This window comes from Mytilus edulis, chromosome 4 (genome assembly GCF_963676685.1).
Source record: "Mytilus edulis chromosome 4, xbMytEdul2.2, whole genome shotgun sequence".
NCBI classification, from domain to species: Eukaryota; Metazoa; Mollusca; class Bivalvia; order Mytilida; family Mytilidae; genus Mytilus; species Mytilus edulis.
This window is the reverse complement of record NC_092347.1, coordinates 64799711-64817371: the sequence shown is the minus strand read 5'-3', so window position 1 is coordinate 64817371 and position 17661 is coordinate 64799711. Positions and strand designations below refer to the sequence as shown.

At 31.3% G+C, this 17661-nt stretch overlaps 1 protein-coding gene across 1 annotated transcript in view; it reads left to right on the top strand.

Moving 5' to 3' along the window:
* The first annotated feature begins 1412 nt into the window (after positions 1 to 1412).
* Positions 1413 to 17661, top strand: part of LOC139520235 (kin of IRRE-like protein 1) — a 42858-nt gene continuing 26609 nt past the window's right edge. The window contains exon 1 of the mRNA XM_071312717.1: positions 1413 to 1606. Coding sequence (XP_071168818.1) covers positions 1534 to 1606 — 73 coding nt within the window. The 5' untranslated portion in view covers positions 1413 to 1533. The remainder of the gene's footprint in view (positions 1607 to 17661) is intronic.

Sequence of the window (17661 nt, the reverse complement as noted above, 5' to 3'; positions counted from 1 at the left end):
TTGACCAATTTTATGATGGATCGATATTATCTGGATGAAACAGTAAAACGGTCCCAGTTTGAAGTATATTACATTTATCGTTTTGTTTCGAATTATCAGGAGATATGTTAATCTGTCTGTCATTAATGCATAAAAATAAATGGATTTTATAAAGATCTACAATGAGGAAATTTTAATGCCTTGGGATCGATCATTAAATATTTAGGGAAGAGTTATGACAGTTTGATTAAAATAGGGATCCCGTGTCCGCGCTCCGGTTCCATGTACACTAGATTTGATTCATGATTACAAATGCTCGAATGACACCTTCATAACATTGAATAACAACAATTAGGTTGTAAATTTCATAATTTTCCTGAACGAGGGAAGATTATTCTGACAAAGAACCCATTTATTGTACAAATAGAGACAATTGGATCCCAAATATAGATTCTGATATTTATCTTTTAATTACTAAATACATGTACCAATTTGTAGCTTGTCTTGTTACAACTTGATGTTATCTGTTTACCTCATCATTGAAGAACTTTAAGAGACAATCACAGTATCAAAAAAAAAGAAATCATTACGTACTGATCCTCGTGCAGAAATAAATTATAAGTAAAGCACTTAAATAAAGACAGATTTTGTTATCATGTGGATGAAATGAAAATACAGTCAAGGTGAGCATGAAACTGAGGTAGAAATCAATCACGTAACTAGGTTTCTGTCTTTGGTAATGAGAATATTTAGTTTCAATCCACCATTTTTTACATTTGAAAATGCCTGTACCAAGTCAGGAATATGACAGTTGTTGTCCATTCGTTTTTTATGTGTTTTGTCATTTGATTTTGCCATGTGATTAGGGACTTTCCGATATAATTTTCCTCGGAGTTCAGTTTTTTTGTGATTTTACTTTATTCCTACTTTGTAGACATACAATTTTAAAAATGCATTAATTATAAAGAAAGAAGATGTGGTATGATTGCTAATGAGACAACTCTCCACAAAAGACCAAAATGACACAGATAAATATTCAGTAAAAGAAATAGAACATTAATCATGATAATGGAATATGTAGACATCTCTCTCACAAGCAGATTTATAATAATTCACTGAAAGAAAAAAAAACAGTTTGATTTTTTTTACCCACGATAATGTTAATACTCAGAATCTATCTTTTTTGCAGAAAAATCTGTTAATAGATTTTTTTTTAAATATATATACATTATAACTTAAAAGAAAAACCAAGCCTTATTTTTTCAGATATAGCAACTGTGCTCGTTTTCATCCGTTCAACACTTTTTTTTTCAAATGAAAATATCAATTATTGCTTTTTTTTTCATTGTATTTAATAGACAAATCCAAGAGCTTTAAATCAATCAATAATTTTTCCTTGTATATAACAGAACTTCGATGTTCATAGCATCAGTGTGTTACAAATATAGTAATGAATAGCGGTTGTGATGCCTATTACGCATGTTTGTTTAACTGCTTTCCAATCCATGCATCTTTATTTGGAGCGAAATTTAATTCAATGGATTTAACAAAGACATGGAAATTAGTGCATTTATTCACAAACTTTACACACACCTGGGATTGATCTTTCTGTTAGTTGTTATAAAAGGTAGGATCTTTTTAATTTTAAATTAGTAAACAAATTCATTAGAGGTCCATAAACTGGGCCGAACTATAAACTTCTAAGATTTGTAACTCCAGAGCCTTATTCAATTTCTCAATTTTGCCATTTTCATTTCATTCTAACAAACTTCTAAGATTTGTAACTCCAGAGCCTTATTCAATTTCTCAAATTTGCAATTTTCATTTTATTCTAACAAACTTCTAAGATTTGTAACTCCAGAGCCTTATTCAATTTCTCAATTTTGCAATTTTCATTTCATTCTAATATATGAAACTTAACTTACATGTACTTCATTTTTTGGAATTATGGCTTAATAATAATGATTCTATTTAACATTTCATTTTAGAATTCCTTTGACTCTCATATACTAAATAATACTACAAGAGTCCTACTATTTTATTCCCGTTAGTACCTTGTAGTCATGTAAATTTCTCTACTTTAGATAAACGCCAGCTTACTTCATCGATAATGATTTTTTTTTAAATAAATGAACTATATTTATTTCAATGTGCGTTATAATAATATGATTTGACATATTTTTTATATAATTTGGGTTAGAAAACAGCTTTCAGTCGCATTAAATATTGAAATTGTCAAGGCACGTGCTGTTTTTAGTTAATGTCCTCCCATGATACAATCTGGTTTTACTTGGATAAAAAGAGCCCTCAACGTATTCAGTATTTTGTTCTCATGGAAGTGTACGGTTTATCTTCGGGAAAGGAATGGAATTTGTCAACTTAATAAACATGTCTTTATAGAAGTGCATTTAACTAAGTAAGCACCGTACGAGTAAATTTGAAGTTGTGATTAATAGTTAGGTCATGTAACAGTGGAAACACTCATTCTAATGGTGAGGATAAAACATGTATGCTTTTCTTTAAACTTTTGAATTGTTTAAAGAAAGTTACTGTAGATATACACATTGAATTGAAATAGAAGAAACATTTTCTTGGCGGAAACTGCTGTTGTCTTGTAAATAAAAGATGTAAGATGATCTTTAACGAGACAATAGTCAACACAATTAAGGCAAACATGCCGTCTTCGTTGACTGACACATGTCGTAGAAATTGCTTCGCGTCCAGTAGTTAACAATAAATTTAATACACTCAATAAACAAAGTTCTATACCGTTTTCTATTATAGATTTTTTTTAAGAATGCGTGATTGCAACCTTCTCACTCAAGTCAATTACATGTACTTGATGTATACATGGTATGTACACACTTTCTCGTACCCGCCGCATTTTCAATAGTCTCCGTTTAAGACCGGAAACTTTAGTACTGAATAAAAACCAAGATTACATGCTTAGTAAAGGCAAGGTTTCAAGAAAACTAGTTAGCCAAGAAAAATGTACATTGTAGCTCCATATTGATATAATTGTTCTTTTAAATTAAACTAATGTCTTCACGACCAGCAATGTCAACTGGCGAAATTGAAGCAGGTCACCATATTTTCTTTTATCATAGTAGCTTACAATTTGAGAAAGTATAAAAAGAAACTGCTTTGTCTTCGCTTTCAATGAACTTTGCTTTTATTCTCTGTTTCTGTTTATGACCTATATATATTTGCGGCCAAATATTAAATTTACCAATTATCCTACATGTATCAATGTTTTAGTGATAAATAAATAATTCATTAAATTGTTAAAATATATATAAAGAGATACGAATGTTTGCCTTATCTTTAGATAAGTATTTTTATTTTAATGAAGATTTATTTCATGTATGAAATTCGATTCGCATGTCTGATACATTATACTATTTTTTATCAGTCTAATAATATCTTAGAATCATTCGTTTATCGTTCGTTCTATATACGTACTCATACATGTACCATATCTTATATCTTGTTTAGTTAAAATCATCTGGTTTCAACAATATTTTAATGAATAATTTAAATAGTCCAGTAAAGATCATAGTTTACGATATAAACAAAAAGGTCACAAAAATGTGCAGCATTGCTTATTTTGAATGTCTCCATAAATAATGTTATTCACAATTAAGAATAAACTTTTAGCCACCGCTTTACAAGCAGAGCCAAATACAATATTAATGAAAGTCCCAACTACGTATTGGCTTCCGAAGCTACACAAAACCCCTTACAAATATAGATTTATTTCGTCTTCAAGCCATTGTTCAACTGCTAAATTGTCTATTATTCTTACCAGCACACTTGGTACAATTAAAAACCTGATAATAACTTGTTCAAATAAGGCCTTCGAAAATAGTGGAATAAATTACTTTTGGAGTGTCAAGAACTCGTTGGAAGTACTTGATAAATTGCATGCTTATATTGGTGATTTTGAATCTGTTCAAAGTTTTGATTTTTCTACCCTTTATACCACATTTGCCTCACATTCTCATTAAGAAAAAATTCACACACCTAATTAAATGGGCATTCAAAAAATCAGAATGTGAATATATATGTTCAAACTCTTTTAGGTCATTTTTTAGTAGCAATAAACAAAAAAACTATGTTAATTGGACATGCTTTGATACTATATATGCCCTTGAATTTTTACTAGATACATTGTAACATTTTTGTTCGCTTTGGGGATTCCGTGTATCGTCAGATTATCGGAATTCCAATGGGGACCAACTGTGCACCACTTATTGCGGACCTGTTTTTGTATTGTTATGAGTTACAATTTATGACAAAAATAAGCAAAGACCCATCGAAACAACATCTGATAAACAAATTTAATAATACTTTTAGATATTTGGATGATATTTTGGCTCTCAATAATGACGACTTCAGTATGTATATTAATGAAATTTATCCTGTTGAACTTACTTTAAATAAAGTTATACTAACAATGACCACTGCCCTTTTCTCGATCTTGATATCTATATCACTAATGGAAAGCTGAATACTAAAATTTATGATAAAAGGGATGATTTTTCATTTCCTATCGTTAATTATCCGTTTTTAGATGGTGACGTTCCCTTGTCACCATCTTACGGTGTTTATATATCTCAACTTGTACGATTCGCTCGTGTATGTAACAATGTTTTAGGTTTTAACGAGAGAAATTTAATGTATTACTGAAAAATTATTACACCAGGGTTTTCGATATCACAAACTAGTCAAAACATTTACTAAATTTTATCATCGGTATAAAGACATCATTCGTAAATATAGCTCAACATGCTGACTTCTAATACGTTCAGGTATTTCACATCCAATTTTTTATGGAAATATTCTTTATAAAGCACAAAGGTGTCAGTATTCACCTCAGAAACTTACAAAACCTTTGAATAGACTTATTAAGAAGGAATATAATTACGATACTGTTGTCAAGTCATTAAAGATTGCATATTTTGGCGTTAATATTGAGTCATCGATAAGGTCTTTGCATCGGAACTAAACACATTTATTCTAATATTCTAAAAACAGTTGTTGGCATGACACGGGTTATGTTCTTCTCATATATGTTATGATGGTATGATACTAAACCCCTAACGGGAAGGATTGTGCCTGATGTTCATATGATGAAATCATAATCTTTCAGTCAGTTTAATTGAAGTCTGGAGCTGGCATGTCAGTTAACTGCTAGTAGTCTGTTGTTATTTATGTATTATTGTCATTTTGTTTATTTTCTTTGGTTACATCTTCTGACATCAGACTCGGACTTCTCTTGAACTGAATTTTAATGTGCGTATTGTTATGCGTTTACTTTTCTACATTGGTTAGAGGTATAGGGGGAGGGTTGAGATCTCACAAACATGTTTAACCCCGCCGCATTTTTGCGCCTGTCCCAAGTCAGGAGCCTCTGGCCTTTGTTAGTCTTGTATTATTTTAATTTTAGTTTCTTGTGTACAATTTGGAAATTAGTATGGCGTTCATTATCACTGGACTAGTGTATATTTGTTTGGGGGCCAGCTGAGGGGCGCCTCCGGATGCGGGAATTTCTCGCTGCATTGAAGACCTGTTGGTGACCCTCTGCTGTTGTTTTTTATTTTGTCGGGTTGTTGTCTCTTTGACACATTCCCCATTTCCATTCTCAATTTTATTACTCTATTTCAAGCATGCATTGTCACATGTTCTGTCATTATGGGAGAGATCCGTTTGCGCCAAAAATACGTCCTTTTGCGCAACAAATTAAAAATAAATAAATAAATAAAAAAAAAAGTAGTTTCTTTAATTTGACACAAAAGGGGTAATAACTAATAAAAATGAAAAAATGAAATGAACCAGGTGAAAAGTAAGGAAGTACTACTATGGTGTTACCTTTGATGCATGTATATTTTTAATATAATTATGTACCAATACAGTAATAATACTTTTTTTTCTCATTTGGGTAATAAGCACACTTGTATCCAAAAACAAAAAAACAAATATATTAGCTTCAACACACTCTGAATAATCAGCAACAGTACTGTATTCACAGCACTAGGCGTACGTCAGTATTAAAAATATAAGTGAGTTCTTGTTCACATTTCTAAGATATTTTGTCTTTGCCTTGGATAATGGTTAGGCAAAAAGTAGAGGCGACATGATTGCCAAGATACCAACTATTCACCAGTCTTATTAGAAAACACATGAACAAAAACATTCCGTATAATCATCTATAATTAGCCTTGACATAACAAATGGTACATATTTTAAACGTGAAAAAAAAACTAATGGCATTATGATAATTAATAACTGTCAATTTAATTTGTGGAAAACGAACTACAGTTCCTACTGATTCAAGTATATGTTACAAAAAATAACAAGGTGATAAGTCAATGATAATTTTGTGGCAAAGTATCAATCTATGAATTTTTTCGTTCCGATTACTTTTTCATAACGTTTTCCAAAATCCAATACCTGTATTAAAAAATCAACATCAAGATGTTTTGGCTGTCAACTGATTTGAGTTCTTGGTTATTCGTCTTTAGAAGTGGTTGCAAAGATAAGATTTCTTTCTAGAGATATTATTAACCAAAGCGTCTCGTCTTTTAGAGATAGGAATAAAAGCATATTTTGTGAAGAAGAAAAAAAAACCGTTTTTATCCTCGATAATGTCATTTATAAAGTAATGTAATGTAATAAGTTTATTGCAAATCAGCATATAATATAATGCTATAGCATCAACAACATATATAATATAGTAAGCGACATAATATAAATGAAAACAGAAAGCAAAATAATAACACAAAAAAAAACCCCCCCCCAAAAAAAAAAACAACACCAGATATTAAACAGATAGTACCATATATAATCTACTTTATCAGTTGTGACCGTAGTTTCCAGTTTTCATTTAACAAACAACAAAGTTTTAATACCAAAGTCCTTGAACTTGTTTGAATAAGTGATAAACATTTTGACATATTAGGCCAAGAACAATAATATTTAGGCAAAAATCTTAAACGCAGATGTCTATAGGCTGGACAAATCATTACAAAATGATATTCATTTTCAATAGCTTTCATATTGCAACATTGACAAAGTCTTTCATTACGAGGCACATTATTATATCGTCCAGTTTCAATGTTGAGTTTAAGTGAACCACATCTAAGTTTTGCTAAGAGTTTAACATTGACATCAAGAAGTAAATATTTTTCTAAACAAAAGTCAATTTTGAACATTTTCAAAATATCCAATTTTTCACAATCGAACATACTAGAACGCCAGTTTTGTATAAACTGATCATAGAGGCGTAGTTTCAAAACATCATATGAAAAAAATACATTTTCTTGGTTATACCATAAAAAATTATAACCAAGATCATTTAACAAGGTACGAACATTTGACGCCCAGTTTGTTTTACCATTCTCAGCATAATTAACCAACATTTTATATACATCAAATACAATAGGAGGTTTCTTGGTAACAATTTTCAACCAATATTTAAGTATTCTTTGTTTTCTAATAATATACATTGGGAAATGTCCAAGTTCACCGATAACAGCACAAATAGGTGAATTTTTACCAACTTTAAGTACAAATCTACAAAATTTATTATGAACCTGTTCAATGTCCTTGGCATGATGAAACCCCCATATCTCAGAACCGTAGCTTAAGATCGATCCAACAAGACTATCGAACATTTCACATTTCTGTTGAGTTGATATGTATAGCATCTTAAATGAATTAAAGAGTGACGCAAGAGCTTTATTAGCTTGCTGGGATAGTCTCTTTTGGGTTTGTTGAAATTTTCCGTTATAGTGAAATAAATTCCCTAGGTAAACAAAAGAGTTCACAACTTTGAGCTCGTGCTTGTCATAATACCAACTGTGATTGACTTGTTGCCATCCATTACGGAATACAATTATTTCAGTTTTATCTTTGTTCACTTCAATGTTCCATTTTAAACAATATTTTAGAAGTTTATCAAGAAGTAGCTGCAGTGCCTCTGGTGTTTTACCGAATAAAACTGTATCGTCAGCAAAAAGTAGCAGATGAATCAAAATACCATTCACACAAACGAAGTCGTCGTTGTTACTTGTTTCAAGCTCCTCAGCAATGTCATTGATGAAAAATATAAAAAGAAGAGGTGATAAGGGCTCCCCTTGTTTCACGCCAGAAATATTTTCAAACACTTCCGAAAATTCTCCATCAGTTTTCACACGGAGGCGCACAGTTGCATATATCGACTTTATCATAGTAATTGTTTTGCTACTTATTCCAGAGTTAAAAAGCTTATACCATAATATTCGTCTGTCTACATTGTCAAACGCTTTACAGAAATCAACAAATGCACAGAATAGTTTTTCTTTATTTTGTAAAGTATGAGAAATAATACCATGAAGCACGAAAATTGCATCAATTGTTGATTTATTCGGTCGGAATCCAAATTGGTATGCTAATAGCTTTTCGTTCTCTTCAGCCCACGTTATAAGACGTTTGTTCAAAATATAAGTAAAAAGTTTGGAAAATATACTGACAAGTATGATTGGTCTATAATTATTTGGGTTTGACAGGTCCCCTTTTTTCGGCACAGAAATAACAATTCCATCACCCCAATTTTCAGGGTAATAACCATTATCGAACAGAAAGTTAAAAAGCGTCAGTAGAATAGGCACAAAAAGTTCGGAATCGGACATGAACATTTCTCCTATGATTTTATCGAATCCTGGACTTTTACCCATGCGAAGGTTTTTAAGTGCGTCTTTAATTTCGCAATCTGTGATAGCGCAGTCAAGTTCTTCAATAGTAAGATTATTCACACATGGATCGTTAATTAATTTTCTAATATCTGACGATACTTCTTTTTGATCACCACCCAAAACGGCTTTAAAGTGCTTGTACATACTGTCCGCATCAACTTTACACGATGATTTAGTTTTTCGTCTAATTTTTGACCAAAATGCTTTTGGTTCCGTTTTTGCCAGTTTGCACAATTCAATACCTTTCGATTTTTTATATTGAAATTTAGCAGAACGTTTAGTCTTGTTATATTTTGTTCGTGCCTGTATATATAATTGTTTGTTTGTTTCATTTCCATTACGTAAAAAAGTATTACGAACTGAATTAAACTGAGCTTTCTCAAATTTACATCTCTGGTTGAACCACTCATTATGTTTTACTGTCTGATTAAATTCCTTTTCATGGGTCAATCTTGAACTACCGAACACCTCAAACGCACAATTATAAATAATATCCGTTAAAGAATTTACCGCCGAGTTTGCATCACCAACTTGTTGTAGATTTTCCACAATCTCCGTCATAACGTTCTTGTGCAAATTCAATTTAGTTTTATATTCTTCCACTTTATCTTTTTCCCATTTTATAAAGCTGGATACTTTTGGCAAATTTTCTTCTGTAACAGTTTTGATACCAACTTCAAACACAAGGGGTGAATGGTCTGAAAATTCATTAATATTAAGAATGTCAAAGTTTGAAATTTTATCATAATCATTTGGTGAAGCTAACATATAGTCAATTAAACTGCGACCATTAGGTGAACAAAATGTAAATTTTCCATCTCGATCATTTCCAAGTCTTCCATTGCAAATTGTTAGACCAGTGTTATAGCACAGTTGTATAAGCAATTTACCAAATCGGTTAGCAATAGTATCCAACGAACAACGAGTTGGGATATTGGGAACTTCATCATGCCACATAACATCAGTGTACCTATCTAGATTATCAGAAGGTAAATTATCATTAATTAAACCAGTGCGACTATTAAAATCGCCACATACAAACACACTACCTTTGTTACAATATTCTAAAAAAATACTCTCAATACAATTAAAAAAGTCACAATCATTTATTGAATAAAATGACGATCTTTCATGTGGAATATAAACAAAACATATATACATGTCATCTTGCATATGAAAAAAATCTTTTTTTAGTTTCACTAAAACAATACCATTAGTTAATATTTTTTCTACAGTAATACCGTTATAAATAGAAGGTTTACAATAAACAGAAATACCACCTTCCCTTCTAACTCCAATATTTTTTTTTCTAGAAAAGCTGGTTAAAATTTCGAAATTTGAGATATCAAGCCTTTCGCTATCACTCAACCAAGTTTCACATAAAAAAATTAAATCATATTCATTGATCATATTTAGGAAGTCAGTATCATCAAAACATGAATATAAACCATGAACGTTCCAACTGAGACATCTAATGTTATTAAATTGCCCTCTAGTGTGTTGCTATTTTTTGTATTCTTTGCCACCAACATGTATCTTGTCTCTCACAAAATAAGCTTTATGTCCTGCATCGCGCAGTTTTTTAAAAGTAGAAAATCAACAGAGGACCCAAAAACTAACCACTACATTTACCGGTAGTCATTAAAACAAACGTACCATAATTTAATAAATAAATAAAATTACCCGGTCTTCGCTATAATCAAAACCTATTAGATAGCAATCAATTAAATACTTTACTTTTATCACCAAATACAACTTTTTTTCTTTATTAATAGGAAACTATCGAGAGCTTCACTAAAATCATTTAAAATATTAACCGGTCGATTAACAAGTGAAGCCTGAATGTCATTTTAAAGAACCTTACTCTGTATAAAGTGATTGTAAACATATCTATAAAAATACTGTTTTATAAGCCTAAAATTTTATGCTCTAACGGGAAATCCGTCTAATTTTTTTTTAAATCAAATGATGAGTGACATTTGAATACCAGGGGCGTTTATGCTATTCTAACTATTATAATATACTGCATTTCGCTTGGAAAAATATAATATATTACACAAAGGATTTTAGAAATCTTAAAGCCTCTTTGTACAGTTTGGGGATTTATAATTTTGCGTAGCTGTAGCTTAAGGTGGTTTAAATTTACTAAGAATCGGACTATGACGTGATAACATATAAATTGCATTTGCTTATTGATATCTTAAAAACTGTATTAGAGCTCAGGATATTTCATTATAAGAGATGGTATATACTTGTGTCAACTGAAACTAACTGTAATTTTATTAACGATTTTCCACCTTAGAAAAGTTGTTTTAACAATTTTGTTTTATATAGGCATTTTCCAAATATTCTTTCTAAAAATTAGATTTCCTCACTAAATTGTACTTTCGTTAGTAGTGCGTCTTTAAGAAACGTTATGTAATATACTATTCTTTTTCTTTGCCTAATAAGTTAGCCAATGGAGATGACCATTCCAAACCGTTATTCTTTTAAATTAGATTAATTTGTCTGCTGCATGTAAAATAGTATCTTTGATTGTTCACGACATTCCTTAAAACCGTCTGAATCTGGTATTGAATTCCAATTAGTTTCGGATAAGAAAATGTCTGTAGTCGTTACGATCATACAACCATATTTTACGTTTGAATGCTTTATGACAGGTTTTGAAAATGTTGAAAGTCTGAACTCCAAAGTAAATTCAAACCGGAAAGTCCCTCATCAAATGACAAAATCAAAAACTTAAACACAGCAAAGATCACTATTTACTAACTGACATATTTCTCACAACTCATACCAAAAAAAAGTAGTTTACTGATCATGAAAGGCTAGATGAATAAGACTTTCAGTAAAACAAGTTATACCAAAAAGTTCAAATTTACTGTTCCAATAAATGTTATAGAATTAGAGAAGTTTATCGTTGTCCATAAATGATACTAGTATGCATGATTGTCAGTTAAGACAAATGAATTTTCAAGTTGAATCTAAATATCAATGTTGCAACTACGGGGAATATAAAAGGGTCCCAATGAATGAGAATATTTTACATTTATAAAAATAAGACGATGTGGTATCCTCGCAAATGAGACATTTCTCCATAAGAGACTAAATGAAACAGAAATTAACAATAGATCACCAAGTCAATATGGCGACTCACTCTTTTGTTACGAAATGAAATCTGTTGACGGTAAATGTAGTTGAAAATGAAGAACCACGGTGACAAAATTGGAAATCTGTCTTAGTACAGGACAATTTAAAAAAAATAACAATTGCGAATAAAATAGTGTCTGTTCGCTTGTTTTTGCAACAAATGTTGAAAAAAGCTGAACAGATAAACATACAAAAATGTTGTCCAACAAGCAACGGCTTTGCGTAATATCTACGACTGGAATGAAATCACTGTTAATAATTTTAACTGTACAAAACCCACTGAGTTTTCTAATTGTTATTATCTGCGATAGTCGAGATACAGCAAAAATTGTTCAAAAATGAAGACGTTTTAGAAGTTCATAAAACGTGGAAGAATTATAGGGACTGCCTAACCCGACTAATCATACAGTCGTTATATTCCGACTCACAATCAATCGCTACACCTCGGGAGGCCACTCGGAATCAGTCACTACACCTCGAGAGGCCACTCGGAATCATTCGAGTTAGGAACTTCCTGGTACATATCAACCAAAAATCTTGATAAAGTAAAAACATAAAGGTTACGGTATCTGATGTGAACAAACATAGGAACTACTAATGACGGATAATTCCAAATCAAACACTTTTGATGATAAAATGTCAGAAGACGACACTTGTTCCTGTACCAAGTCAGGAATATGACAGTTCTTGTCCATTCGTTTTTGATGTGTTTTGTCATTTGATTTTGCCATGTGATTATGGACTTTCCGATTGGATTTCCTCTGAGTTAAGTATTTTTGTGATTTTACTTTTTGTTTTATTTTATCAAACTAAATCATTTGTTCAGTATATTTGCCTTTTCATTGTCGAACAAACATGATTAACAAATGAATGCTAGTCTAAGCATATTTTAACTGTTATGAACTTTGTATGAAATAATGCTGCCTACTATAATAAGCTAGTTCATAAAAAATTAATAGCCGTTGCTGATAGTAAAAAATAGAATTTTAATTCCAAGATATTCTATTGTTCATTTTTATATTTTGTTCATGTTGTACTAAATCTACTTAAAGTACTGCTGACGATATATATGATATTAAATATGAATAATTATTATTCCTATAACCTTTGTAAATACAATGGTATAGTACATATATTAAAACAATGCTAACAAAGTAATACCTCTGCCACACACGCGTCTGGCATATACGTTTTTAATCTTGGTATCTGATATTCACAGTTTTAGTAGTTCCCCGAATCCGTCAATTTGAAATATCATTTCTAGTCCTTAACTGAACATGTTAGAGCATTATATCTGCATTCCTTATAATGGAAGAGTAGTTTAGAACAATACCAGTCGGATCCACAAATTGACAATAAAATGAATTGGAAAAAAAAGGATAATAAACAAGGTGTTGTTTTTTAGCTGAATGCTGACTGATGACTTTTACTGTACCAGTTTACATCATCGGATTCCTTGTGCTATGGTGTTAGGTCTTTTTTTCCCAACTACAACACATCGCCTTATTTTTATATGAAAGGATGGTAACTTGCTTTTGATAAGCAGAAAATAAAACAATTTACACAATAATAAAATACATCAGTGATTATTGTTAAACATATGTTTTAAAATATCTACAAATACAGGGAGTTCTTTGTAAAGAATAAGACGCCAGTAATTCTACTAGATTTTCTAAGGATTTTTTTAACGCTCGGCACAGACACAGAGTTTTGGCACTATTGAACAAAAACACTCAATTTGATTGTATCCTTTTAACACATCCCTGTTTCTGAATTGTTTCCCGCACTGTTTTGTAAGTCAGGCAATCATACAATACTTTAATGGAAGGTTAATTGATAACTTCAGGAGACTGTACACCAGACCAATTTTGTATTATTACCCTCATCTGTGAAACATCTTAACTGCAGGCTATACTTTGTTTGTAGTTTGTGATTACAATTAATCAATTTTAAAGGAATCAAAAGATGATTAATGACAGTGATAACCGAAATGTTCCAACAATGCAAATTTGAATAGAATGAAGACATTTATGGGTATAAAAAAGGTTGTGATGTCTTACATAATTCGGCGCAGAAGAAACATGTATAGACTCCCACACATTTTATTGATTTTACTTCCGGGTGTTACGCAATTAAAGAGATAAGCGTAATGTTCTGAGTCTACAATGTTGAATGGGAAGAGGACATTTATGGGTATACACTAGATTGTGATGTCCTACATAATTTGCACAGAAGAAACATACACAGACTCCCACAATTGTAAATGATTTTACTTCCAGGTTAAATTCAATTTAAATATGTATATATACGATCTGACGTACTTATAAATATAATTATTTTCTGTGACTGTATCCTACATTAATTTGTAGGATCCTTTACTATAGATAATTTAGCTGATCTATAAAAATAACATCTTCATGCCTTATATATCATGTACTATAGTACGACGCTAGATTAAAACTGACGTGAAAAGGTAACACCCGGTGAAGCCCAGGTGGTCGTGTGGTCTAGCGCACCGGTAACATGGCAGGCGATTTGGTGTCACGATATCTCAGTAGCATGGGTTCAAATCCCGGCGAGGGAAGAACCAAAAATTTGCTTTCGATCTAACATTGTTGGGTTGATGTTTAGACGAGTTGTATATACATAATGTACACAGCCATGTATCACCATCACTGATGGGGATGTTATTTTAACAGATCAGTTAAATTATCTATAGTAAAGGATCCTACAAATTAATGAAAGATACAGTCACAGAAACTAATTATATTTATAAGTACGTCTGAGCCAGTGACAACTCTACAACAGATTTATCCATCGGATCACCAGCAGTGATGATGAAACATGGCTGTGTACATTATGTATATACAACTCGTCTAAACATCAACCCAACAATGTTAGATCTGTAAATTTGCTTTCGCAAACTTTTGGTTCTTCCCTCGCTGGGATTCGAACCCATGCTACTGAGATATCGTGACACCAAAAAATATATATATATATTGCCTGGTATTTCTTAATCATAAGAAATCCGATGGACAAGGTATAATTTGTAGTTGTCACAACACATAGGCAGAGATATACATATATAAATTTACAGTGATTGTATGCTTCTAAAAATAGATTAGCATCCTGAAATTATAATGAAGAGATGGGTAGATGATCATTTCTGTACACTAAAAAGAATACTTCGTGTATTGTATCAGAGATCCTTGTTTAATTCCTACGACAAGGTAACACCTCCCGAAACGAAAGCTTATTTTTATAAGCTAGAGTTAGAGGAGGGGATAAGGTCTCTGCGCAATGCTAGGCGGTGTTGTCGTAGAAGTTAGAAATAAAAAAGTACAGGTTCCAACCCCGGCGCCGGGGAGGAAGTTACGAATCAAATCTACTCTAACATCGTTAGGTTGATTTTCTAGGCACTTTATACATATTCTAACGCCTGGTATTTCTTAATCATAAGAAATCCGATGGACAAGGTATAATTTGCAGTTGTCACTACACATAGGCAGATATATATATATATACGTATACATTAATGTACAAGCAAATTATGTCCTTTTCAGATGACAGGACAATATATTCGATGCCATCGTTATTTTGTTAAACTTAAAATATTCGATCACCTTGAAAACAAATCACAAATTTGCGTGTGAATGTAAATAGTTTCAAGGTTGTTTGATTTTTGTATTAATCTTTAATGACGAGGTTCTTACGAAGATCAATTAAGAGATTAAAACATCTTAAAAAGGTAAATGATTTGCAGGATGTTTGCTACTGATTATCAAAATAACAACAGTTTATAAATAATTCGTAAAAGAAACAGTTTATCATACTAGATGGCAAGTCATTTTTCTGTGAATCTAATATGTATTTTATGCCCTAATGTCAATCTCCAGCAAACGTAATTTAAAATAATGCTCCTTGGAAATTTAGGCAAATGTTTGACTTTTTATCATTCCTGCAATCTATGTACACGCATTTGTTTGACCATTTCCATTTGAAAGAGAAATGTTTTGGTTAAAGTTTGTTTTTAATTGTAACTAACCATTTTGAATGGAATGAAACCTTTTGGGGGCTTTGGGCTGTATTCTGCTATTTGGTCGGGTTGTTGTCTCTTTGACACGTTTCTATTTTCAGCCTTCGGAAGAGAAAACAACAGTTGGTCCTGAGCTGTAGCTATAGGTTAACTAAACATATAAAGATATTTCAATTGTCTAACATTTGGGTTTGAAGGATTCATTTGTATCTAGATTTTGCATGTCCCTAGACAGTTATGTCTGTAATTATTATCATGAAATTGTAAGCAGATTTTGTTGTCTTTTTATTATCGAGAAAAAGGTTGTAAAAAAGTACTCGAAACTAAAACAATTTGTTTCACTACGAATCCATTAAGAGTTCAAATTATATTTATACTTTATACATATATTCTTAATTTTTGTTAAATGATATGTGACAATTCCTAAGGATTTTTTAATTTAAAAGTTGCTATTGAATACTCTCATTTATATCATATGTCATAAGAGCCTATTAGCCATTTAAAAAAAAAATTAGTGAATTATTGAAATTTAATGAAATATTGAATTTAGACCACCAAACGAGTCATATCAATTTATTAAATGAAAACTTAAGACTTATGAGGGAACAATGACACCGGTGCTAATATTGTCAATAAGAGCATTAACCGTACAATTGTGTGTTTTTGCTACGGATGTGCATTTCGACATAAATGTCTCATCAGTAAATTAAATGATCGAGGCAAATATATATATGAAAATCCGTAACTATTAGAAAAAAAACTGAAGAACTAATAAACAAATACAAAAAAAGAATAGCCAAATTCGGGCAAGAAATCAGAGCTATGCATGAGGTATATATATACCTTTACGAAGTTAATAATTTCAGACACTTGGTAGTATCAACTTAAAAAAAATTGATAAATTACATACGTATATTTATGCCGAAGTAATGGCTTCTTTGTTGGTGATACTCTTAGGGACTAACAATCTACTAGCTGAAGCATCGACCTAGTGGTATAGTAATGACATTGACGGTTCCAATTTGTCTGCTCCAGATGCGAGTTTCGGCAATAAATTTCTTTTCAATGAATAATTTACCTGACTTTAAAACCAATCTTACTATACGTAATATCGTCTCTTATTAAAAATACAATACTGTTTGATAAATAATGTTAATAAAATTGATGATGAATAAAATACCGAACTACTTTTTATATTAATGTTTTTCTGTTGGTTACAGTACTTTTTCCCTGAATTATTGAGAAACCCACTCATAACACTTTCTACGTAAATTTAAATCTAATTAGTCAGTCGCACTTATAGCTTAAAAATGTCGTTTTTTTCCCGACCTTTGGATATGTAATTGAAAAAGAAAATTGATTTCGCCCGTTAAACAAAGTTAAAGGTACCGGTGTTGATCAATAAAGTAATCAGTGCATAAAATTTATTTTCCAATTGTTCTTTTGGGACTCTAATGCAAATCATTGTTCCATTTTTCCTGGAAGCTTCAACATCTATAATAGATACGAAATCTGCAATATCGGAAGAACGATACATCATAAATGTTCTTTTATTGTGATTAAACGTTCGGTTTTTACTATACATAGATCAATAATTAATAGAGTGAGCATGTAAATCAAAGCTTAAGTAAACGAAAAGACATTTTGACAATTCAATGTTTTTTTTAGATTTTTCATTTTACTTCTCAGCATTACACTTCCTTCCGTCAATGAGTTTTGCTTACCAACAAGTGAAAAAACGTGTAACACATTATAAAGTATTCA